At 34.2% G+C, this 27,409-nt stretch overlaps 1 protein-coding gene and 1 pseudogene across 1 annotated transcript; one reads left to right on the top strand and one right to left on the bottom strand.

Moving 5' to 3' along the window:
* Window positions 1–211: 211 nt before the first annotated feature.
* Window positions 212–3,805, top strand: LOC149777129 (coatomer subunit zeta-1 pseudogene; annotated as a pseudogene).
* A 2,306-nt stretch (window positions 3,806–6,111) lies between these two features.
* On the bottom strand, window positions 6,112–24,790 carry LOC149777130 (matrix metalloproteinase-19-like). The gene is made up of 11 exons (XM_089941812.1): window positions 24,635–24,790; window positions 23,847–23,929; window positions 22,853–23,007; window positions 22,096–22,177; window positions 19,197–19,348; window positions 17,817–18,068; window positions 17,376–17,489; window positions 14,882–15,103; window positions 13,913–14,070; window positions 10,374–10,519; window positions 6,112–6,729 (listed from the first exon to the last, which is right to left on the bottom strand). Exons 1-11 carry the CDS (start codon window positions 24,734–24,736, stop codon window positions 6,627–6,629), a joined length of 1,569 nt encoding a protein of 522 aa, XP_089797938.1. The 5' UTR covers window positions 24,737–24,790; the 3' UTR covers window positions 6,112–6,626.
* Between the last annotated feature and the right edge of the window lie 2,619 nt (window positions 24,791–27,409).

Consider the following 27,409-nt stretch of genomic DNA (forward strand, 5'->3'; position numbering starts at 1 on the left):
TCTGTCCAATAAGAATACCATTAGAAGAGTACCAAGAGGGTAAACTAGTTACATTGCTTAGAACGGAATTATTAATGCCTTTCCGATCCACGAAATCAATCCAAATTAATGGTTTTTCTTTTCTTTCCCTCTCATAGTTCATAACTATTTTATTGTCTGTACTTAAAATGAAATAACATGTTTTTTTTATTATTTCTTTTATTTTTTTTTTTTTGTTTTATTATCGGGCTTGCTTTGACGTTACATAATCCAAATAACAAAGCCATCTTGGTAACAAAATTAGGTTATTACAACCACAATGCACTTTTTGGAGGTGATAGCGTAAGTAACAAAGGTGAACGTGCACATCATATAAATGAAAGAAAAAGAAAATATTCAATGAAGCATAAAAATACACGTGTGACACATCTGCCTGGATGAACCGTCAGCCTTTGGTGATTGCAACTGAACACCGATCAAATTTCATGACTATATACAAAGATCTGTGTGCGAACTGTAACGTATTATTGCCGATAGTGAGCCTTACCCCTCAAGGATAACACAGGATTGGTGAACGATCATTTGGAATTTTCGCATATCCGTAACAATGCTGTCTGATCTATTAGTGTGCACGAGTTTATAACGTATTTTCCAAGGTAATCATCATCTGGATAAATCTCCTCTTCTTTGAAAACTCTGTTATGCACGTCTATGTGCCTAGATTGTAGCAGCTTATGTTCAGATTAAAAACCACAAATTAATGGTAATGGATCCCCTTGTCAAACCCATACATGTATAGTTAAAGGAATGTCAGCACCATACCAGTGATAAAGTGGCGATTAAAATTTGAGTATTGTTATGCCGGTATATTTGGTTTAAGTCAACAGCGTCAACTTTAGCATGTTTACAGCAAGTGCATTTCTCGTTCACTGCACCATCGTAATATATATATTGTTCTATAGATCTTGTTCATGAAGTGAACTACTTCATGCAACTAGGAATGACCATATTAGTTATATGTACTTTTTATGCTTAAAATGTCCCAGTTTTAATTCACAGACATGAAGACTTATTTCGGCAGACGTGATTTGAACGTTCATTCATGCGGAGCACATGTTGTGCATTACCGCTACGATGTGCTTGTCGACGGATGTTGGAAGAAACGTATTTTGAATTGATTTGACATTTTGATCACACAGTTTGTCTACTTACATCTTAAATGGTTGACGCCTTGTGTAGTTACATTTTATTTCTAATTATTCGTGTGGAAATCTGTAGAATTAATTATTTAGCGTGTCCCGTGTGCTAGGGTCTTCATGTTTATACGATTACGTCACTTTCAGCAGAGAATATTTGATGCTTGATTTTGATTGGTCAGTAATTCTTACTTGCCCGATGATCGCAAGTGCTAAATTATGATTGGTCAATAATAATAGTATAAAAGGCGGTCAGCGTTCACGAACTTTGTCACTTTCCAGTCTTTGTTCAAGGCGCTAAATACAAAAATGGCTCAACCAACCTTAAAGTTGGTTTAGGAATCTTCTTTGGGAAAAACGAAGAAAGATCAAGTCCACGTCAGACATGGATTCGGGCAATTTGGAGCCGTCTTTATACACTATAAAGGCCATTGCCAGCCTTGATAATGATGGCAACAGGTTGTTGGCTAAATACTATGATGATACATTCCCTACAGCAAAGGAGCAAAAACAGTTTGAGAAAAATTTGTTTAGCAAGACGCAGAGAGCCAATGCGGAAATTATTATGTTTGAGGGATTGACCTGTGTCTACAAGAGCAATGTGGATCTGTTTTTCTATGTTGTGGGCAGTTCACTAGAAAATGAGTTAACTTTGGCAAGTGTGCTGAATGCTTTATATGAAACCATAAATCAGATTCTGAGGCGAAAATGTAGAAAAAAGGGTGCTGTTAGAGAACATGGATACAGTATTTTTAGCAGTCGATGAAATCTGTGATGAAGGGATAATACCTGACTCAGATGCCTCTAGCATTGTATCCAAAGTTGCAGTGCGATCAGATGATATTCCGTTAGGAGAACAGACAGTTGCACAGGTCCTGCAGTCAGCAAAGGAACAAATCAAGTGGTCATTATTAAAGTGACCCAGTATGATGGCAAAATTTGAAAAGAAACTCCAATACAGATGAAAGAATGGACAACAGTTTTTTGATTCAACATCATCACCATTATGAATCACAAAATGGAGCTTAGAAAATTAATGTTAACAAATCATGTCCTTGTCAGCTTCATAAATATTACATAAAGGCATTTATCCCCATGATTTTGTTTTGTCACATCATATGATGCAAGACTTTAAAATGTGCTCTGCTTTTCTTTTACAAGTCTTTTTACAAGTAAAGCATTAGATTTTCAGTTCATTAAATGAAAAAACTGTTGAAATTCTACGTGCATTTATTTCCTAATCAAATTGTTATAGTCAAGCAAAAAAAACCAGATTAATATTTTTGAAAGTTTTGATTTCAGTCTCCATTTACTCCAATGAAATTAGTTTGTCCCAATACATTTTCTAAAACATATGCTTCATAAGTAATTGCTATGGTTCAATTTACGAATCCATGAAAAAGAGAAGTTTGAGAAAATGCAAAATAACCGTATCTTTGAGACCAGATAAAGCCGCAATACAACAGTCAAATAGGGAGAAGAGATGGCGTATTGTGTGTATTTATAGTATAAATATGGTTATTTAGTGTTTTAGTAATTTTTTCCATATTTTTTTATTGGATAATTATCAGACACCTGTGCTGTAATCATAGAAAATCTGTTTTGTTTATTTGCGTAGTCCTTATTTAAAAAAAGAAATAAATAATTTTTTATGAGTTTAATTCATCTGTTGCATTAATTTTGACATATCATTGATTTAGTAATTACAGAAGATTCAAAGTATTTTAACTTTTAGATCTATCAGCTTCTTATTATACCTGGTTTCCATATTGTATCAACATTGTACATCATTATATGAACAGCAATAATGTTAAATAGACTGAAGATTCAAAATATTTTAACTTTTAGATCTATCAGCTTCTTATTATACCTGGTTTTCTTATTGTATCAACATTGTATATCATTATATGAACAGCAATAATGTTAAATAGACTGAATTACATCCATAACAATCAATTAACATGAAATTCCCAGGAGGCTGTTCACAGGACTTTGTTATACTTTCATATGAATATTACAATTGAAATCATAACCTGTCCTGGGATGTTGAAAACATCACTTACAGTGATCTTTTAACCATATTTTGTTTGATGGGTCAAAGCATTATCATGACAGACATTGCCAAATGTTCAGAATAAATTAGTATTCATTAAACATACTGGGAAATGATTTTTAATCCTTTAATTACAATAGTAAATCAGTCTTCAACTTCAGTTTTTTGCTATAAAATCATGCTGTAAATTAGCTACATACTCAAAATTTGTGGAACCAGTTGAAAGTTTGTATGACTACTTCTTGTACCTAGATAATGAAGCCACACAAAACCTAATTATGTCTATAGTCATTGTGCAAAATTTCACTTGAACACCATACCTAATCACTTGGACACCATACCTAATCACTTGGACACCATAACTAATCACTTGAACACCATACCTAATCACTTGGATACCATACCTAATCACTTGAACACCATACCTAATCACTTGGACACCATACCTAATCACTTGGACACCATAACTAATCACTTGAACACCATACCTAATCACTTGGACACCATACCTAATCACTTGGATACCATACCTAATCACTTGAACACCATACCTAATCACTTGGACACCATACCTAATCACTTGGACACAATACCTAATCTTCAACATCAAAAGAAAATCATATTTTTGTTACAGTCATGGTATTTCCAGTATCCATTTGGTTTTGGTTTTCAGAATAATAAGTAAAAATAAATTCTTGTAAGAAAAATATCTGCCAAAACAAGTTTAAGGACACATAAATGAGGGAGATTGAATATCTAGAATGAAGAAAGAAACTCCTACAGAACTGAACATTAAGTGTGTGAAAACTCTATTAATTTATTTTTTATATCTTTCTTGTCAGTGTTTTGGAATTATGTTCTCTGTTACTAAGGGAATATTGATCCAATAAAAGTTGTAAACTAACAAAAAAAAAAAAAAAAAAAAAAAAAACAAAACAACTTAAAATCAGATGTGGCTATGGTAAAACACATTTTAAAGTTGTTTAACTAATTCCATTGCATAAAATAACACTACCAGAGTGTTATTTTGTGACAGTAAAATGACGTGGTTTGAACTTATTTATTTTATCATTTAAGTAGAAAGCTACATCTGCATATAGCAGTGTGCCTGTAATTTATTATTCTAAATTCGCAAACATTATATTGATACTTTATTTCTTTTATAGAATTTACACTTTTTGTGTGAAATTCAATAAGTAAAACTTTGTCGTCTGCTTGTGAGCAAACCATTGTACCAAGATGGGTATAAATCATAAAGGCAGTGAACCAGACATGCTTGGTGCACTCTTACACCCAAACCCGAAACTGTGAACCAGAACCATATGTTTTGGGTGCATCTTCACCCAAACCTTACACACATTGAGCACCAAAGACTATGGTGCACCAATAATAGTAAACCTTGAACCCAGACTAGGTTCTTTTATTTTTGTTATCCCCCCCCCCCATGAATGAATAAAGAATAAATTAAAAAATATTGAACACTAATAGCTTACATGACTCAATATTAACCATGTTAACCCAGCATATAAGAAATAAAAAGATACACTTGAGTATTTTAGTCTTTATCGCTAATTGTTTGCTTGACACACTGCGCTTGCATGCTTCAGCTCTGTACATCTGTCCTGAGCGCCAACATAGACAGTCCATTATTGTAGGGTATTCAGATTTATTTACACGGTGTGTGTCGGGTTCACCAGCTGTTAAGAGTCAACATTTATTGTATGATATTGGGGAAAATAGTTAATTAAGGTGCTTAAAGAAATGAAAACAGTCCAAATATACTGGTTTTTGATTAATCACATTTAGTATAAAGGATACTCTTGCGACCTTTAATAATAGATGCTTTTGACAATCTTTTGCATGATTGGTCTCCTTGCCTGGGAGGATTTCTCGCAAGAGGCTAAATGTGTAAGGTCATTACTATCTGAGCAGTGTGACGCAAAGACTATGGGGACACTTTTACGCTTTCAAAATAAAACAGAAAGTTGCACAAACAAGTTAGCATTGTTGCGAGTGGGGGGAGGGGGTGTAGTATTAGTATTATATTTAAAAATGAGCGCTTCCTTATTAAAAAATAAAATAAAAGAATATCTAATGTCGATGGTGTACATGAGCCGTTGAATCTTGGTTAATTTAAACGTTCTTCAGAATTTCATGAAAATCCTGATAAATGGATTTTGCTGAAATAGTTTCAGTTTACAGAAATAATTTAAAAAGACACAATTTTTTAACTTTTATAGAGGACTATCTTGACGTTAAAAGTATATTTACTTCGGGGCAAGGGTGAGCCACCGTATATTTTTGCACCAGAGAATCTTCTAACAAAATACTATCATTTTAAAGATAAATCACTGAGGTACACGACTGCGCTTTACACAAAACATGCACATACTACGTGGTCATCTGAAAATACAACCTAGGTGAACCTTGTTTCCAGAGTGGCCCAGTCGCTGAAGTGATTCTCGAGATCAAAACATAAGGATGATATTTTTATTTTTATTGCTTTATTATTCTGTCAAAATTAAGTTCAATAGTTTAACTCTTTCTAGAAAAATCACATATGGTTTTCAGCATATTCCGTTTTAATAATATACTAAAATAAGATTGTGGTGCAGAAGTATTTAGTTTTGCATTTGTTAATACGTGTATACTAGTACTAGGTTCACATCTGACCCCGTTCTCTGATAGCAGAGCTATAAATACACAAAGTACATAGGGTTATGTTGGAATTTGCCAAAGAGCTGTACATGAAACGTTTTCTAATCAAAGAGTGCCTTTTCCTTTCAAGTCCAGGATTAAAAGAGTGAATCAGTCAGAACTAAAACATTGATCCGCTCTAACTACTTGAGAAGACCGTACTCAAATAATAATGATGAAATGTAGAACACTTATTTTCTTTAATCTTTTTCCTCCACAAGAATAGGTAAGTGTGCAGTATGCTGTACCCATAACTGCCCATGTTTCGCTTGGAAATACAATTCATCCCCACGACTCAGACTTGCCAAAAAGCCACGAGCTTTGGAAAACTCGGGGAAAAAAATTGTTATTATACACTCATGATGCACATGAAAATCCAAGAATTCCAAATATTTGACTCTGATTTGTAAATTCATGTGTCCAATATATCAAATAATCCTTAAGTCATAAAATTAAAACGTTCAAGGAAGGTATGTTTAAATCATCGCTTTTTCCGGTTATTTCAATTTTGAATGAGACCACTACATACTGATAGGAAATAGTAATGTCACAAAAATGTATATACAAATGTTCATCTTTCTCTACTTATGTATGTACGTCAGAAAGTTTTTGTAAATCGTTTATATGAGTGCTTATTCGACAAAGTTTTTCAGCCTATTTTTGTTTTATTCAGTTTATGAGCAGATATGACTTTCTCGGAACTAGATGTTGGCGGATCCGCATGATCCCCTGATCCAGGCCGGCGCTACTGGTCGTGGGTAAGACTCGTCCAGTCTCCAATTTGTGGGATCAAATTTGTAGTACCTAGAAAAGAGGGGAAAATGCGATTCAGGGACAGAAACAATGCTGGTAACATGTACATGCAATAAATTCCTATAAGTGCAACAAGTTAGTAGTAAATTTAATAACATTATATCACTCGTAATATTACTTGTAAATGCAATAAACTGTTTTCAGAAATAAACGTTGCTAGTAAGATTTTTCTGGACAACCTTATTATAACAACCATCGTTCCTACTATTGCTACATTTCAGGGAGTTTACTATATTCAAAAAGTAGCAGACACTGTCTGCATAAAAATGAGACAAAGACATATAGAAGACATCAGAAGGCGGAGAGAGAGAGAGAGAGAGAGAGAGAGAATAAAACTTAGAAGTGGAACAATAAAATGTCTTGGTCTTTTCTGAAACCTAATTCGATCTCAATTCAACGTAGATAATGGTGCGTGTACGGCAGTATGTAAATGAATTGTCTCATTCTTGAAATTATTTAACATATTGAAACTATCAACAATGCAGACCATTCTCTGTACGTACATATATATATATATATATATATATATATATATATATATATATATATATATATATATAAGAATTATGCTGTACCAATGATATACCACGAGATGTAAACATTTTTCATTAAAAGGAAAGGAGGCTGGCCGAGTTTTCTTTTAATGAAAAATGTATACTACGAGTGGTATATCATTGATACAGCATACATATTATACATATATTTTATTTATATCACACACAAATTCATATATTTGCCCTTTGAATGGTGTTACGATTTACTACAGGCAACTGTGTATTGACCGAGTGAATGAAATCCTCACATCGCTGCCGAGGATGTTCGCTACAAAATGTATTTCTATGCCTTTTGTGGCTATTAACAGTCACCTTTGCATATTGATAAGTTGATTGTTTTCTTTTTTTGTTTCTAGTTTTCTTCGCATTGATTAAATAAATATAGTACACACTTATTATTTAAACATAAAAGACGGTTTTAATGACGAAAGTAGAGCACTATAAACACTTGGTTCGCTACGCCATTCACATGAACGCTTAGACATTCACATTCCGGCGCATGGAAAAATAATGTGGAATAAAAACTAAGCGAAATGACGAACCAACAAGAGGTGATTAAAATATTTTAATATATTTACAATTGATCTCGGTCATTATTCTGCTTTAGTAACAGTAACAGTACCACCGGCCATGCAACTCAATCTCTCTCTCTCTCTCTCTCTCTCTCTCTCCATAAATAACGAATCCACTATTTTTGTGATTCTATGTATTACATTGCATTTCCATACTTTGTCTTAAAATCTTCAGAAAATGGAGGAATAAAAGAATATAATTATCATCATCGCTGGTCGGTTTGACTGTTTGACTTTAAAACTCTCTCTCTCTGTCTCTCTCTTTCTCTCTCTCTCTCTCTCTCTCTCTCATCTTATGGTCAGTTTGACTTAACGTTTGCCATCATTCATAAGTCCACAGACATCATGGGATGACACAAACGAAAGTCCCTACGTTCGTCGTTTCATAGATTTTAGCCATATCTTTCTACGATGGTCCAGACAGACAGAGAGAGAGAGAGGCCATTGGACATTCTCATATTTAATTAATAATAATCGATTTTTATGGCATCTTAATATGTTTAAGAAACAACAGCAATAAGAAAACATTAAATAACCGAGGAATTTACCGTATAATGTCGGCATGGTTTGCGATTTTGTATCATTGATAAACACTGTCGGTAAATCCCAAGGAAAGTGCACACATATCGTTGCGACGAACCATATTCTTGTAGGTTACTTGGTACAATTTCTGTTTCAAGGTTTTAATCCACCCCAAGTTCCTTTTCTCTCACATTCTACATTTCTGCGTAGTTTACTGTTATGCATGAAAGGGGAGGGGGGAATATAAAGCAAAAAGGATTGCGACGAAAATGTGTAAAATATTAAATTCATTTAGAAAATGGGGATTTTATTAATACTTTTTATCGTTATTTTCATACGTCACTAATGATTAATGTGTGCAAATTCATCATTGATCTACAATCAACAATTGGACATGGTCGCGAAAATGATTATATATGCGTATTATTGCGCCATGGGCCATCACAATTTGATATACTAACAGTATTGGTATATCAAATTGCTTTATACCAACAATTTAAAAGAAAGTGGTCGTAAAGTTAGAAGAACAAGGGTTGATAATAACAATGTGTAGTCAATATGAAAACATCGATATCCCAGAAAAGTAGCAGAAATTTATGAGCATTTTTACCAAGAAAAAAAAATGCAAATCAAATTACAGAAAAGGACTACTTGCACAGAAAGTATGCATGCTAATAAGTGTATTTTGAAATTTAATATTTCAATGTTATGTATTTTTGTTAGACCTTTGCATCGCAGGAGCTTGTAAAGTGGATGGGATATATGAAAGTTGTCTTGATATAAACTACTTTTTTTCCCTTTCCAAAAATATACTGCTATACGTATATTAAATATGGTATCGGGATGTATCGTCCCAAATTCATTTCACACCATGGTCGTTCGTACCGGGCCATTTCACCCAGGATGTTTCGTCTCTTTGGCATACTTACTTTTAAAACCATAAATTGACGCAACTTATTTATTTTATTCTTTTTATTATCACAATTTTCGAACTTCAAACATTTCTCTCCAGCCATGTGAACGCTACACCGGTGCATTGGTTGTACATTTGGGTTCTTATGGTGATAACTTTAGGCATGTCATATGACCTGCACGACCTTGCATAGCGTAGCATGACGTAATGAATGAATACGAATAAAATCATGCCGAATAACTATATATATATATATATATATATATATATATATATATATATATATATATATATATATATATATCAGAAAATTGATTGGTATAATTTTTAGGACACACTAATTCTTGTTGGGAAACAATGGATAATTAGACATCTTAAATAAAGTAATCCGATCTGCTACAAATAAATATACATTGATGATGAAAAGAATGAACGCTGAACGCTGATGAAATTCTTCCCAAAATTGATAATGATGTGTATATAGTCTGATAAGGAGAAGAGTTGTTTCGCTGTGCACGTATTTGACACCATCCACTACTCGAATTCCCGTGCTTGCATGCTTCAGTTCCAAAAGTCACATTCCTAACAATTCGATTCGATCAATCAAAGCCCAAACCTTGCATTCGGTGTTGGTGATTTGTGGATCAAGCACACCAAATTTAATTAGACTACTAACGAGCGCGAAGTTATGCCTTGATTTCAGAGTGAAGTACTCGTTAATATAAGGAAAGATATGACGAAATATGCAACGAAGGTCAGTGTATCTTGTACACCTCCAGTAACTGGCCAATCAAATGTTATCCTGTGTTAATAAACACTCCTCTCTATTGTTCCGGTTAACTATTGTAGCGATGCATATCAGCTGCCTTTAGTATATATTCCAGTTATACTTTGATACGGAATACGTTTTCCAGAGCGTATGCATGAATTCTCAGATATTAATTTTCGAGTGAAATAAATTTAATCTATCCAGTGCGTGATTGCATAACGTTCAACTACATATGCATCATCGACGTTAGAAGCTTTGCATCAGGCAACCACAATAATGATATACAAAACACGTTCCAAACTTACTTGTCCTGCTTAAAGATGTAGATGAAACCATTTCGCAGGATGGTGGCCTGAAAATCTGCAGGAAACTGTTGTCCCAGCTGAGAAATGGGATAGTTCCAGCCACCGACCTGATTGCTGGAAGGGTACCAGGCCCAGAAAAGGGTTTTCTGTGTTGGATATATATATATATATATATATATATATATATATATATATATATATATATATATATATATATATATATATCGATAATAAGCACCACAACATGTTTTAATATATATAATACATATTTTACATTATCTCTAATTTTATCAGAAATAAGCTTCACATTTTAAACATGTTGTTTATCCCTATGTCTGTCCTTCCGTAGCTTGTTATCACATGACAGAGGTCAAATTTCATTTTTATCAGATTTTGATCATACTCGGAATATCACTTTATATCATGACGACATCGAAAGAGATCAATAACGAGAGAGATCAGAACGGAAATCGAATTTTTCTTGCATAGATTGGCAGAGTTTGTTGCCACTCTAGAGGCCATATTTCCAGTCTGATTTTAATCAGTTTTAGAATGGTCTTATATCATTAGATCTCTGATGTTTATACATTGAGTAATGCATGCTTACTAACGTGGTTATCCTGCACCCGATAGACTGGGATTGTTCTTACTCAGAAGGCTGCATTTCTTACCGTATTTTAATAAAACTTCCATTATGGGTCTGTGTCATGGAGATCAACGCATACTAATGAGGTGATCTTGCATCTGATTGGCTAAGCTTTTAACCACTCTGGAGGACATATTTCTGATCTGATTCGATAATGAGCGAGATCCATGCATTCTAACTGAGTTGATTTTGCATTTGATAAACAGTCTGTTACCACTCGGAAAGGCTTATTTCTAAGCCGATTGTGATCAAACTTGGAATAAAGATTTATATGATCAAGATCTTTGAAAAGATTTGTGATGAGTGATATCCACGTATGTTAATCATGTGATCTTTATCTGATTGGACGAATTTCTAGTAGCAATATATCCGGTCTCATTTTGATTAAACATGGAATGTCAGCATATGTCATCAAGATCTCGGATAATTTTTATAATGAGCGGGATCTGTTCATATTGCTAAAGTGATCTTGCATCTGAGTAACCGAAGCGCTTTGAAGGACATACTTCTGATCCGATTTTGATAAAAGTTATAATATTGCATTATACCATTATGATCTCTAGAAAGTTTGACAATAAGCGAGACCCAGTCATATTAATGATGTAAACTTGTGTTTGTTTTGGCAGATCTTGTCATCACATTAGCGATTTCTTTTATGATTAAATTTATATTAAAGTTTTTAAATGGTTTTGTGTCATTAAGATGTTGAATGAATATGATTCCAACCAATCACTTCGCTTATTTATGAGGTAATCTTGTATCTAATTGGTTGAAATTTTAGCCCGTATGGAGAGGAAATTCGTTTTGATTTTGTGGCAAATGAGATCGTATCAATAAAGTCTTACTTTCTATAACAAGTTTAATCTGCGCATATTAATGAGGTGAGCTGGCTGAGTTTGTTACAACTCTGGAGCCCATATATCTTGTCCTAATTTATCCAATTTGGAATGAAGGCCTACATCATCGCGATCTCAGATTAGATCAATTATTAATGAGATTCATGCATATTAATTAGTTGATCTTTGGTTTGATTGTCTGAACTTGTTACCATTCTGCAGGCTTTATTTTTATTCTGAATTTGATTAAATTTAGCAATAAATCAACGGGATCTCAGACAGGTTTAATAAAGAGCAAATTCAACGAATCTGAGAGAGGCGATCTTGCACATGATTTGGCTGAATTTGTTACGAATCTGGAGGCCATATTTGTATCTCGTTTTTAATTAAAAGTGCAATATTATTAGCTTATGTGATCCTGATCTCGTACAAAATTTGATGATGAGCGAGATCGATGCATATTATTGACGTGAACTTGCGTCTGATTGGCTGAACGTGTATCCGTTCTGGAAGCCATTTTACTGGTATGATTTTGATCAAGCTTGACATGCCACCAAGAATACGTCACCAAGCTCTTAGCTACTCTTGATCATAAACGTGATCTGTTCATATTAATGGGACAACCTGCATCTGAGTGATTGAGTTTGTTACCGCTTCAGAGGCTATACTGCTGACACGATATTGATACAAATTGGAATATAGGTATATATCATCGTGATTTCTTGGCAATTCGAGAATGAGCGAAATCCATGGTAATGAGGTGCACATCTTCTGTCTGTTTTGGCAGAGCTTTTATGATCTAATTCTGATTACGGTTATTAAAGTTTTTTTTTTTTTTATCATTACCATAGTAGATGAACACAATTCTAAGCATAATCTTCAAATATTAATGAGCTAATCTTACATGTAAGTGGGTGAGACTACTTCCACTATGGAGACGCGAATTTACATTGTATTTTTTTCATACTCACGGTCATTGACAGGTTCTATAACAAGTATGATCTGCCATATTCACGAGGCTAACTTACATTTGATTGCCTGAGTTTTTTTAACTTCTCTACTTACTATATTTCTTGAACAATTTTTTTTATAAAACTGAATAAATATGCTTATATCATCAAGATCGTGGATGATTTCGAGTGTTAGCTAGAGCTATTCACATTAATTATGCCTTTATGTTGGTACATTAATTATGCATTTATATTGGCATATTAATTATGCCTTTATGTTGGTACATTAATTCTGCCATTATGTTGGTACCTTAATTTTGCCTTTATGTTGGTACATTAATTATGCATTTATATTGGCAGATTAATTATGCCTTTATGTTGGTACATTAATTCTGCTATTATGATGGTATCTTAATTTTGCCTTTATGTTGGTACATTAATTATGCAGTTAAATTGGCACATTAATTATGCCTTTCTGTTGGTACCTTAATTGTGCCTTTATGTTGGCACACGCATTCTGCCTTTATATTGGCACATTAATTAAGCCTTTATTTTGAGTAACATGTTTTAGATTGTAACCAAATAAGTAAAATTAACATGCTATAAAGGTTGGGAGATGGCTTACATCGGGTTGTGTACTTGTAATTCTGCAGAAAACGATATTGCCAATTACGTGTAATGTGTGTGTGTCTGTGTGAAGGCTAATATCGATCCCTTTCTTACATGTATATAATTAATTAAATCAATGAAAAGATACTGAAGATAAACATTTTGTTTAAAGATTGATATCTTACTGTGCTGCGTCGTTCAGCTGGTAGTACGTAGGACTCTAATCCAATGGTCGTGGGTTCGATACCCGCGCAGGCCAGTTCTGATCGACTGTCTCTGTGTGTCCTTCACAAATGCAAAAGTTCCCATATATATATATATATATATATATATATATATATATATATATATATATATATATATATATATATATATATATATTGCATTATGATTTAAAGGTAAATATAAATGCGTAGTATGTTTTATCCGTAACCCCTTAGTTCGGATATACACATAATCCAGGTGTACAAATAGCATATTACAATTCTGCAATCTTACCCCAAACATGAGGATGTAATGCCCATTTCCGTTGCGATACGGCATCACCATTACTGTCTGCGGTTTTTGCGGCATCCTTCGTGTATCGAGATACTGTTTTTGCACTCGAGTTCTGATGAAATTATCTCCCCGAATCTCGTATTGCAGAAGTCTTGTACCTGGGAAGACGGCATATATTCAAACTTTTTATTGTTAAGACAAAACATACATAGATTCACATTTACTTTGTGAAGAATACCTTGTGGCAATTTTTTTGACAAAAAAGTATTTACGGGCTATATTTTACTTTGTGGAGAATGTTAATCCGGTTTGATAAAGATTTGTTGGTAAGCATCTTAGTCGAGAGGATCATATTCAGACGATAGAATGTTTACATTGATATCTGAAAAATAAAATAGAATCCAAAATAAACTGGGACTTCATGGTATGCAAACGATTCATTAAGTATTATCTGATAACGTCGGCATCATGAACCTGTCAGAATTTGTCTACATGCGTATTATCTAGTTTCTGTTTGTTTCTTTAAAATTTAAAAAAATAACAATGACAATTTCAAACGCTGTTCCTTAAAATAATATTGCAGCACCAAAAATCTATAAATATGCAACAAGACAGGTTTGTTTAAAAGAAAAAAAATAATTTCTGGTCGTGTCTTAAGACAGCACCGTTAGAGTCCCTGATCTCAACCACGAAGACCATACAATTCGTAAAAGCCTTTACCCGTGCTTTGTCTGTTACTAACATCAATTAGTTTCGTGGACTGACACAACTGAAGTGAATTTAGCCATCATGGTAGTCGTTGTCGCCCTTACCTTCGCCGAGTCATCATTGTCTTCTCCGTCGTCGTCACTATGATCATCATTGTGATTGTCATCATCATCGTCGCCTACACTTAACGTTCTAGTATCATCAACGTCATCGTCATCATTATTAGCTGTAGCAGCAATTACATTGTGAAAGGGTACTCACCATAAATAAGGTAAACAGCTTTCGTGTCAGGCATGTACATAGCGGCATCCACGCGATAGGGGGCCCACGGCTTAAACAGGTCTGCGATGCGCCGTTTAGAGTCAGCTTCGTAGCCGTTATTGCTCAATTGATGAACGTACATCCCCCTCAAATGTCCCAAAGGACTGCTTTCATCGTCAGCAAAAATAAATGTTCTGGGTCCTCCATTGTTCCAGCTTTCGACTAGAACAATATAACAAACAAAATGTTATGAAAGTAACATAAGGAGAAAAGAAGAGAATAGAAGAAGAAAATATCTGAAAAGGAAATGAAGCTCTCAGAAAGGTTATTCAATTAAAGAATATTTCTGAACGGCTGAATTATACAGCAACAACCTTCAAACTAATGAATTTAGTAAACAGTACTGCAGATTTAGATTGAATGTTTGAAGTTGATGAAAAGGCGATACTCGATGAATCTATTTGTGTGTCGATGCATCGATGAATCTATCCGTGTGTCGATACATCGCTGATTATTCAGCGGTTTATCCTTTGCGCACGTCCGTGCTTGCCGAAAGACTGGGGTAACCAGCTTTTTATGACCATTATTTAAAAAAATTATCTTGAATAAAACAACGAAAACATGCAGAATCACTGAATATGAAAGGTTAATCGATAGTGTGTGTGTGTGTGTGTGTGTGTGTGTGTGTGTGTCTTTGCGTTTTTGGGGGAAAGGAACTCAAACAGTAGCGTGGCATAACTGCGTTTTTGGGGGAAAGGAACTCAAACAGTAGCGTGGCATAATCTACCTGTATGTTTTTTATATTAATTTCTGCTTAAAATAATATCTTTTAACTTTTAAATAAAAATTTCATAAGTGGACAGAACACATATAAATGATTAAAAAAAATGAAATAATTCTTCATAAAAGTTTCGAGTTTTGCGTCCATTTAATCCTATAAAATAGGCATCAAGGCAATATATTTAATGAAACACAAAAACAAAGATATACAAATTATATAATTTGTTATGCAGTGCTTGTATATGAAAAGTTATAAACTGGCATCAACTGTTTTCTCTTTCTCTGTCTCTGTGTGTGTTTGTGTGTGTGTGTGTGTGTGTGTGTGTATGTTTTCCCGCTAGGTAGCTAAGGATTTTATGTGCGATAGCTGATTTTTTTTTCGTGGGTCAGCTGTGGATTTTTTGTGTGGGTTGGTGATGTTCTTTTATGTTGTGTTTCTTTTGTGTGTGCAAATTTGTCATTATATTGTAACAAACAAAGTGTATGTGGTATTTGTATTTACGTTTCCGTTTCTAGGTTAGTTCGATTTTAGCTATTATTTGTTTGATTATGGGAAACCGGCCGCTGGGAAGATATTTATCAAATTGAGTAATTATCCAATTATTAGGTATAATTCAGTGCATTAGGTATTTAGGTCATCTTTGGTAGTAATGGGTTGAAATGCGTACTGACAAATCATGCAAACGTGAAGCATGAAATAAAAGCGATAAAAGTATGAAATAAGAGTTTCGTGAATATTTGGTCCTAACACAGTCTATACGAAATACTAATTGTCTAACCAGACTATATAACTTAATAATGACAATCATTGTATAGATAAGAATGTAGGCACATTTCAAAACCTTTGTAGACTTGTAAGAGAGGAACGTTCTTCTCAATCCTGTGCTGTCACTTGATACGGAAATGTAAGGGACAGACCACATATTTTTCGGAAAAGGGGGATGAACGGGGATTTTTTAAAGTTTTAATTTATGGCCCCAAACAAGCTTTAAAAACAATATTTTTGTTTTGTTGTGAACTATTGTGAAAAATATATATATTTTTTTATATGATGTCCAGGTTTGAACGTTTTGGGCTTTTACATCTTTATGCTTTATTTACGTTTACTTATTATGCTATTTTCGCCAATGTCTTTTTTCCCTCGACAAATGTGGAGGAAATATTTAAAAATTACACATTTTTAGATTTTCGGAATTTTAATATTTATAGTTTGGGAATATATTTATGTCTGGATTTTATATTAAAAAAATTCTATACATCTTTTCAATTTTGGGAATTTTATATTTTTTAGATTTTGTAAACAAAATTCTATATATAGTTTTATTTGTTAATTTTTACTGCATTTGGAAAGAAAAGAGGAAACTTATAAAAAGTTAAAGCAATAGGGTTTTTTTTTGCAGTGTGGATTTTTTTTATTTTTATACTTGTGATATGGAAGTTGTAAGAAAATATTTGTTTTACTAACAGGATAAAACTAAAAATATGACAAGAAAAGTTTCAGATTTTCATATGATAGTTACAAGAAAAACTGGCCCTAACTAACACAAAATAAACCAACACACAAAACCCCAAACATGTATTGCCACCATCTGTCATTTAGCTCGTTCACATACATTAAGACTACTTTTTACCTTCTTTCATCTTCAAAATAAAAGAATCACGCGGAACTATAAAACTTTATCAAATAATTCTCTAAATATAAATTAAAACTTACCATGGAAAGCGGCCTGAAACTGAAGATTGCAAGGTCCTCCTGTTCCGACAACTGTGGGCACCGGCGTCGGTTGCGGCTGTAGTGTTTGTCCCGGTTCTGGATTACTGGGTGTTCCTGGAAACAGTTGTATGATACACTGACGTAAAACTGTCAGAATTAGATGAGGGGGGAAAGCAACGAAGAAAAATGTACTAATGTGTTATTTACATATAATAACACCTCTTTCATTTAAATGTGTGGACTCATTTATGAACTTGAAAAAGAGGCAGACGTTAATTATATACCCGTGCAGGAAATAACCAACGTAACACACTACGTCACAAAAAATATGGTCCATAAAGTCCTCACGTTTAGTATCTTTAAGATCAGAGTTGGCATGCAGCCGATTTCTTTGACATCACAAGACGCCAAATTATTTTTTCGTGTAAACACTAAACTTACCATAGAGATACTGAATGCCGTCTATATCATCCTTATGTAACGTCAGAGCTGGTGAGTAAGCGTAGAAGGGGGCCATTAGAGACCCCTGTACGTTCGAATGCGACAAGCCGAGGGCATGACCAAATTCATGTGCCGCGACGATGTAGAGTTCCGTTCCTTGGAACTGTGCTCTGGCACCCAACATCCATTTCTCCTGGTTATCAAAATGGACCATGCCCACTGTGGGGAAGAACGCATGTGCCAAAACTCCGCCTGCAAAAATACCTTAATAAACTTCATTCGAACTACTGGCTTAGTTATAATCATTTCTGTAACAAAATTGCGGCTGTATATAGTAAATATTTTGCAGTCCATATCACGGGCTAGCAGGTGTGATTTCTAAACGTAGATTTTTGTTTATGCTAGCGACAGGATTGCACAATTCACTCGAATAAAAGATGAATGTGAAGATCAAATACATGTATTTTCAAGGAAATGGATAGGAATATTTAATCTGTTCGTCTAAGTTGTATGTCCAAAGATATCTGGTTTGTTACAAGACATTTGCATAAAGAAAAATAGAACAGCAATCTAATTAGTACATGCATACATATATAGAGAGAAAATTCAATTCCACTGAAATATTGCATGCGTTCAACCCCTTTGTTAGAATATTTAATATTAATTCCAATAAAGTCATTCAAATTCCGTCTGTATTTATGCCTAACTGAGCAACTATCAATGGGACCATGTTATACTAAATCAAATTTGATAAAGGTCAAGATGTGTACACATGCCAAAAAGTCAATATGTCTACACAAGTAAAGGTCGAGATGTCTATATAAACCAAAATCAGATATCTATAGAAACAATAGGTCATATGGCTATAAAAACCAAAAGTCAATATGTTTATGCAAACCAAAGCTTGAGATGACTATGAAAGAAATAGGTCATATGTCTATACAAATCCCAATTTAGATGTCTAAACAAACCATAGGTCAGAGCTTATCAATTTACACGTCAGATGTCTATGTAAATCATACGTAAGGTATCCATATAAACCAAAGATCAGATGTCATACAAACCAAAAGTCAGATCTCTATAGAAACCAAAGGTTGGATGTCTATACAAACCAAAGGTTAGATGTATATACACACAATAGGTTAGATGTATATACAAACCAAAGTATAATATGACAAATGCAACTGAGAAAATTAACACGCATAACATCTCAAATCAGAGAAAAGTCCCCTCAAACAAGGCTTGCTTAGATAATTGACTTCATTCCATGACCAAATACAAATGTAAACAGGAGATACATTGGGGAAGGAAAGGAAGATAGAAGATGACCATCTATATAGAATATGGGAAAATCATGTAACGGCATAAAGTAAATATTACCAGGTCCGTCGAATGCGTATTGACCCTCGTTAGAATGCTGACCAACAGCAAACTTAATATCAATGTCAGCAAAGTCTCGTGGATTTTCCACATATTGAAAGCGAAGTTGTGTTTTTTTTGCCCAGATGTCGAATGCCCGTGCCATAGCGTCCCTGAAATTCAGGTTAAACATGATGAAAAATCGTGTCCTAATATATTTTGTTTTCTTCAGAATACCTCTTTCGATCCTATCTATACTCGTATTAGATTGCATGTTAGTTTTCAGGTCTTATTTGTTTGACTGATTCCCCTATACCTATTCAGGTTTACACGAAAGTACCACAAACAAAACGGGACTAAATATAACAGATATATTGGCTTGTTGGATTCCTCAGTTTTTAATACTGATTAAAACAGACACTTACTTAATAAAACAATCTTGATTGTAATTGAAAATATACTTGAAATTTTGTGATATAATATCACCTAACCAACACGACAACTGTAATGACTGTATATCACCGTATTAATTCGTTCATACGACGCGTGGTGTATAATGTATGTACATTCGTAGACAACCACAGAAAACATTTCGCTGGAGTGACACCATGATTTTTAAAGTATGAGTTTCGAGGAATCTGAAATCAACCAGCATCGCTACTAAGTTCTCTTTGTAATTATTATTATTATTATTATTATTATTATTATTATTATTATTATTATTATTTTGCAATAGTAGTAGTCTGTGCTTATGGATTGATTTTGATATTCTTGAAAAAAAATTGGATTTCTTATGTCATGAAAGAAATTGGGAAATATTATAAATTATTTTTGGAGCAGATTTCTTGACAGATATGTCATTTTTTCCCCCTAGCAATGATCCTTGAGGCTAGCCATCTTTTCTAACAAGAGAGACAAAATAAGATTCGCTCAGATCGTTTCTCTCATCAGTACTCATGTACTATTATTTAATTTAATTCTATTCAGTTAACTTTAATACACTCAGGTCATGCATATGATATATGAAGATAAAATATACACAATGTGGCCACGAGTGAAAGCTTAGTAGTAGCTTCCTGCGGGTCGATGGTTCTTACTGGGGCATTCTCTGGCTCTTCCTGATTATACTAGCTGATATACTGGCTGCCATGTATAGCCATGTATAGCTGCCACGTATAGCCTATATTGTGCTGAGAAATGGCGTCAAACCCAAAACAACAACATAAAATATGCAAAGTAAATTTTCATGTAGATGAAACAACGAAAAAGCGACAACAAAAAGTCTGTCAATAGCTGGAAAAATATCTTGCTCTGATTTATTGCAGAATAAAAACATTATTTCCACTATATATTTTTAAAATTATCGTTAGATAGAATAGAATAAATAAAATTTCCCAGCTCTAAAGAAAATCGCAGCATCCCCCCTCCGAAATTACCTAATAGTAGATGATTTTGCGTATTTGAGTAATGTTAATTGTCGTATATGTTGTAATCTAAAACTGTAACGAAATTGGGATGATTAAGATTGCATTACAGCTAACACTCTGTGAAAAACAGTGTGCTGATTATCTGACAGTTCATTGATAACAATAGGAAGTATTGACACTTAAGTCTACAATTCGCTAGCAACATTATTGTTCTAATTATTGTTCTAATAAACAGGAAAACTTTGAGATGTCAGCACTTTCAGAACGGGCCAGTAAACATAACACAGCCTTATTGAACAAACGAGAAAATATTTAGTGAACTTGAGAACTTCATAACTGAAAAGGTGTTCTCCTGAAAATGTTAGGATGATTCGCAGTCTTACAAGCAATGCATGTACTTAACACATCAATATATGCTAGAAAATAACAAAAAATAATTTACTTCTTTTTTTCTCATCCGAATTTGTCTAACAGTTGTACTTGGCCCGAATATCTTTCATAATATCCCACTTGGCCCTCACTTTGCCATACGTGACACGTGTCAATGATGCGATTAAAATATCATTCATATAATTAGATGTTTAAAATTAACATTAATTTTTAACAAACACATCTTTGCATTAAAAAATTAGTAGTGTCTGAATTACGTTGTCCTGAATAACAAAAGTATGCAATTATTATCATTAAATTGATAACAGGATTACTGGGGAATTTCGGTACATTCCTTGCAGACAAAAACCCCATACATATCGGTGCAGTGAAAAAATACCGGAGTACTTAACACTGGAAAAAAGTTATCTCGTGAACCGTATACCAGTAATACCGTAAAATTCTATTGCCATGTCAACGAGGTCACACGCTGACAAGTTTGCACATAGGTGGCGCGCTAATGGAACCAACGTGTTGATAGCGGTTTCTCAGTTGAATCGAGACGATGCGAGATCGCAATGTTTTTGTTCGTTCATTTGGTATTTGGGACAGGTCTGACCAACGCCATTTTTTACTCAGTATTTGAGTTTAAGTCGGCCAATTTCTAAGAAAACCTCTTGAGTTGTGAATGAATGATATGTGCTGAAAATCAACATTTTACCTTGAGACTGAACTTGGGGTTGTTTGAAGAAGCCTGGTCAGGATATTGAACTTAAAAGGCTGCATGAATTCTAGGTTAGGTCTCATTTGAGTTGCCCATAAGGTCTAATGATCTTAAAAAAGAGCGAGACCATTACTACCCGTAATGCGCGGAATGCGAACACGTGTCCATGAGTGTGTGTGTCTGTGTTAAAGTCATTTCTGATCTGCCGGCAGATCAGGATATATTCTCTTCAGATGACTCATAAGTTAAAGAAAAGTATAGACACTGATCTGCATGCGCATAAAGCGCTATATTGTCTGCAATTGGATTCATTGTACACTCGGCAGCTCGTCTGGTGACACTACCGTAACTTTCTACCTACTCCTTTATATTTATTAATTACATATTCAAATCTCCTTACCGCTGCTCGTCACGTGTTAGTAGGGAACTTAGAGAATAATCCGTAATCTTCCACGATAACGTCTTTGTCGGCCACTTCGAGCCTGTGAAAAAGTACGTAAACTTTGTTTTAACGTTTAGTTGTGGATCAAAAAAGAAAACAAAAAGCAATATAAGAGAAAAGAAAGAAACAAAAGCGCAAACTGAAGGTTCTATTTACTTTTTTATCGCTTACTCACAGTGTGCCCTAACAATAAATTACTCAATAAATGACAATCTGACAAATTGATCAGCCAATCAAATACCCAATTAATTGACTGAATGGCTGACTTATTTTATGGATGACGGAATCTGCTACTCACATGCTAACAGACTGTCTGACTGATGTTTTATTAACAAGCTGCTGTCTTACTGACCTATACACTCTTACTAAATGACCGACTGACCAGCCGATGAATGAGTGGAACACACTGACTAACAAACTAAATAAAAAGTGAATTAAACTGAGCGAAAAAATAATGGAATATAATGTCACCTATAAAAATATTATTTCTTGCTGAATGCAAATTGAAGATATATATATATATATATATATATATATATATATATATATATATATATATATATATATATATATATATATAATGAAGAATTACCGAGCGAGACATCCCTTAATACAGATACCCAGTAAAACTTGTGTTAACTTAGCAATTCACGAGCACAGAAAAGCTATTTCCTCTAAACATGTTTCAATTAATGTCCATAAGTCTGTGACCTACCTGTAACAAAGTTTTGAGGACCATTCAAGGGCGTTTCCATGGTTTTGTCCATCCTTTTAATGTCCTCACATCCACAGCGGGGTTGTGTCATTTTAAGCAAGGTGTCGTTATCAAGCTGACCGGTGATGGGCAGATTGGCCATCATTTGAAACAAACTTTAAAAATTATGATAATTATTATAATATGACGCTGCTACTGTCCACTACAGTCTGTAAAAATTCAATAACTAAAATGAAAACGACGATGATTAAGACATTTAAAACAAATAAACACAAGAATATATATATATATATATATATATATATATATATATATATATATATATATATATATATATATATATATATATATATATATATATATATATTTTGCATCAGGTCCGGCTCTAGTATGTGCGGGGCCCAAAGCAGCAAGCGATCAGCGCAGGACCCGAAGCACGAAAAAAAAAAATGCATTGTGGAGTAGCGCGGGGCCAAAAGCGGCTGCTTCGTTCGCCTTGCCCAAGGACTGGCCCTGATATGCATTGCACACAAGAATCACGAGATTTTGACGTGTTTCTAATCAAATTGCCGGGAACGTTTTGCTTCAATTTGATATCGTTAACTTTGTAAAATATTTAATGTATATCATACTGCAATCTCTTTTATCTACGTTTCCTAGAAATAAAAGAAATCAGTATATTTATAATCAATTCTAAAAGATAAATATTTTCTCTTGGCGAAACGTCTATATATAGACACTAACACCGAAGCACAACTAACCGACAAACTGATTAAAATCAGATCTCCACTGTCCTACGTGAAGATCTGACGGCGACCGCTTTGGGGTCATGTTCTGGTGACACTTGCTATTACCATAATCGCTAATTTTATCAATTAAATAGATGAAGCATTATATCTTTGCGGTTGATGGATTAAACAGTATATAGCTGAAGATTAACAGTGTCTGCCAATCGATTTGATTTGCTTTCAAATTTTAATCTGATTGAACTAACCGGCATCCCATTTCGATGTCTTCATCTGTCAAAACTGAAACGTTCATGTCCGGACCAAAATAGTTATATTTTACCAAATATTCCTGCAAGAAATTAGAGCATTCTGATAAAACATGAGAAGTAACAAAAAAAAACAACAAAAAAAAACCAACAAAAAAACACACAGACAAATTATCGAAACTAGACCGTGATAAAGTTCTAAAAAAATGACTATAGAATTTGTAAGCATATTAAAGTATTTTAATATTGCATGTATTTCAATATCGATACATGTTTATATTTAACACTACATTCACAAGCCAAAATTTGTTTTCCAGGCAAATTTACATAAGCGCATATTTGCTTTTTTGCACCGTCTGCAGACATTATGCAAACTGACAATATATGCCATGTACATAAACTGATGCATGAGAACCCTGTAATGGTACCATTCATCTTGATGAATATAGATAAGTATACAGCATACGTATCGGATACAAAAATCAGGAATCAAGAGCAGGCTTTTCTAGTAGTTTTGCAGTTAATATTTTTCTCCGTTGTAAGTTATGAAAGACCCTTGGTTTGTTGCAATGTCTATATGACTAACAGTAACGTGTATTTTGATTACAGGTTTTTAATATTTTGTTAATTCAAGTACAGAAAACATGGATTTGCTTAGATATTCTTTATTTCAAATTGTATGTTGAAGACTTCTAAAATAAATTTAAAATACCTCTCTCTCTCTCTCTCTGTACTGATGTGAAAAGTTAAACATATTCACTCAAGAAAGTTAAAAAAAAAAGACTTACTTTGGCTTCATTAATTGTCAACGGTGCGTTGGGATCTCGTTGACCGCTTCCAATCGTGAAGACGACACACAACACCACAAAGATAAATATCATTCTGTCCATCTTCCTCTCGTCTGACTGTACTGACTGCAGATTATCCACTTGGGCGAAGGTTCTTATATTGGTCCCCGCGTGTAAAGACATGAGAGGATCAAGTGTAACGTCCGGCAAGGGACTTAGTGGGGGTGAAAAGGGGAATAAGTCTCTTACTGTCGTTAAAATATGGATTTTTTTTATCTCTTTCACACACACACACACACACACACACACACACACACACACACACACTTTCCTCTCTCTTCAATTCCTTTTAATCCACGACTATTGGAATCACATTTAAATTGTAAAATAATTCAGAGCAAATTTAAGAAGAAACTCACTGTCATCGGTGTGTAGGTCTTCCATTCCCTCTTGGTTCTATTTTAAAACTTTAGTTCTTATATGTGGATTGTGTGGCAAGTTCTGGGTGGGTTTCTAAACCGTGACCCGTATATTACGAGTCCTACACTCTACCAACTGAGATACTGTGAATCCAAGTTCTGACGATTGATCGTAATATGGTAACCCTATTTGGCATTTTAACTGGAGGAAAGTGGTGAACTTAACAATATGATCAAAAATAGATATAATGTCACACACTCTTGAACTATCAAAGATGATCAAATATGGAACTACATAGGTGCAATACGAGTGAGTATATAATTACACACAACCAAGACCACCACAATCACCAATACAACACCACTCACCCTGTCATTTTTTTTTTTTTGGGGGGGGGGCGAGGAGGAAGTAGTATTGTTCTTGCAGTTTGTAGAACAGCTGGATAACAATCTGTGTAGACGAGCGTTCTTTACAACCCCAGTTTTATCTACATGACGGTTCCACAAACAGTATGGTATCCATGAAACCTAACCTTTGCAAGATCCCCCGCAGATCTGTAACTTCCATGCTGAGAAACTTACGAAAGCAGGTTTCTCTTAACTCTTAACGTTGTTTGAGAAAGTAGATACGCCAACATAACACAAATGGTAAGAAGTGCACGAGACTGGAGATACGTCGAAAAGCAAAAATATATCTAGCATACCATGCAGATGGCTCCTTTGGCGTCCATTCTGACGAAAATGGTATTGACCACGCCAGCTTCAGGTTTAAGCAAAAATATTAAAATTAAAGTTTTCCCATGATATTGGTCTTTGGTGGAGGGCCTCAATATTTGTATATTGAATGACAGAGTGTTTGCACGTTGGTCGATGTTAAGTAGAACATTTCACGGCTAACGTACATACTTTAATTATTGTGAAACAAAATCTGTCATTGCACAATAAACACAGAGAAAAAGAAAAAAAAAACACCAAAATAAACCTGTTTTCATGCAATGTAAATCACACAATCTGATTTATCAGTACAAGATTCAGAGGTAAGCACGAGTTTGTGTAATTCGTAATTGGGTCTCAACTTTCTTATAGGGAACAAATACGGTACTCCTAAGATTAAGTCTTTAACTTTCGGTTGACACATATCGTAAATGAGTTTGATTCAACGTACCCATAAGAAGTCTTAGTAATTGTAACGAGATTCATATCCCGTTATTGCGATCACAATGGTGAATACTTAAAATGACGTCAGCTTACTGCCCATCAGGATAAGGAAACTAGGTAGGTATATGACCCGCAGGATTTAAGTACATTCAAATAGATTTATTACTATTATTATTAGTAGTAGTAATATAAGTATCAGTAGCAGCAGCAGTATTAGCAGCAACAACTGTAGAAGAAGAAGCAGAAGAGAGCTGACGAAAATAATGACATTCATGGTGATGAAGATAACGTACGCCAATGATAAGAAATAAGATACATTTAATAAAAAAAGACTTTAAGGTGATATTATGTGCAACAACGGGTTTCAGCACAGTCTATGGTACAAAGTGGATGCGGGAAATAACATTTATGGTATACTAAAGCGATCTGAAGTGCTGATAATTTTCATTGTTTCTTAAGTGCGAGCTTATCAGTCATGCTGCATACGGATAGATGAAAATGGTTTTGACCACGCCAGCTTCAGGTTTAAGAAAAAACATTAAAATTAAAGTTTCCCCATGATATTGGTCTTTGGTGGAGGGCCTCAATATTTATATATTGAATGATAGAGTGTTTGCACATTGGTCAAACATACTTTAATAATTGTGAAACCAAAACTGTCATTGCACAATAAAGATAGAAAAACAAAACTAAACCTGTTTTCATGCAATATAAATCATACAATCTGATTTATCAGCACAAGATTCAAAGATAAGCACGAGCTTGTGTAATTCGTAATTGGGTCTCAACTTTCTTATAGGGGCAAAATACGGTACTCCTAAGAGTAAGTCTTTAACTTCCGATTGACACATATCGTAAATGAGTTTGATTCAACGTACCCATAAGAAGTCTTAGTAACTGTAAGAAGATTCATATCCCGTTTTTGCGATCATAATGATGAATACATAACATGTATGCGTAATTCCCACCAGGATAAGGAAACTAGGTAGGCATGTGACCCACACGATTTAAGTACATTCAAAAAAGATTTATTACTATTATTATTAGTAGTAGTAACAGAAGTACCAGTAGCAGCAGCAGTATTAGCAGCAACAACTGTAGAAGAAGAAGCAGAAGAGAGCTGACGAAAGTAATGACATTCATGGTGATGAAGATAACGTATGCCAATGATAAGAAATACGATACATTTAATAAAAAG

Source organism: Sinohyriopsis cumingii, chromosome 18 (genome assembly GCF_028554795.1).
Source record: "Sinohyriopsis cumingii isolate HCF-2022 chromosome 18, ASM2855479v2, whole genome shotgun sequence".
Classification (NCBI taxonomy): Eukaryota; Metazoa; Mollusca; class Bivalvia; order Unionida; family Unionidae; genus Sinohyriopsis; species Sinohyriopsis cumingii.

Coding starts and splice junctions, on each gene's coding strand:
- LOC149777130 (XM_089941812.1), bottom strand. CDS start 24,736: ATGGACAGAATGATATTTATCTTTGTGGTGTTGTGTGTCGTCTTCACG. Junction 14,071..14,881: donor AGCTGTTTACCTTATTTATG/GTGAGTACCCTT, acceptor CCGTCTTCCCAG/GTACAAGACTTCTGCAATAC. Junction 10,520..13,912: donor ATTACATCCTCATGTTTGGG/GTAAGATTGCAG, acceptor TATCCAACACAG/AAAACCCTTTTCTGGGCCTG.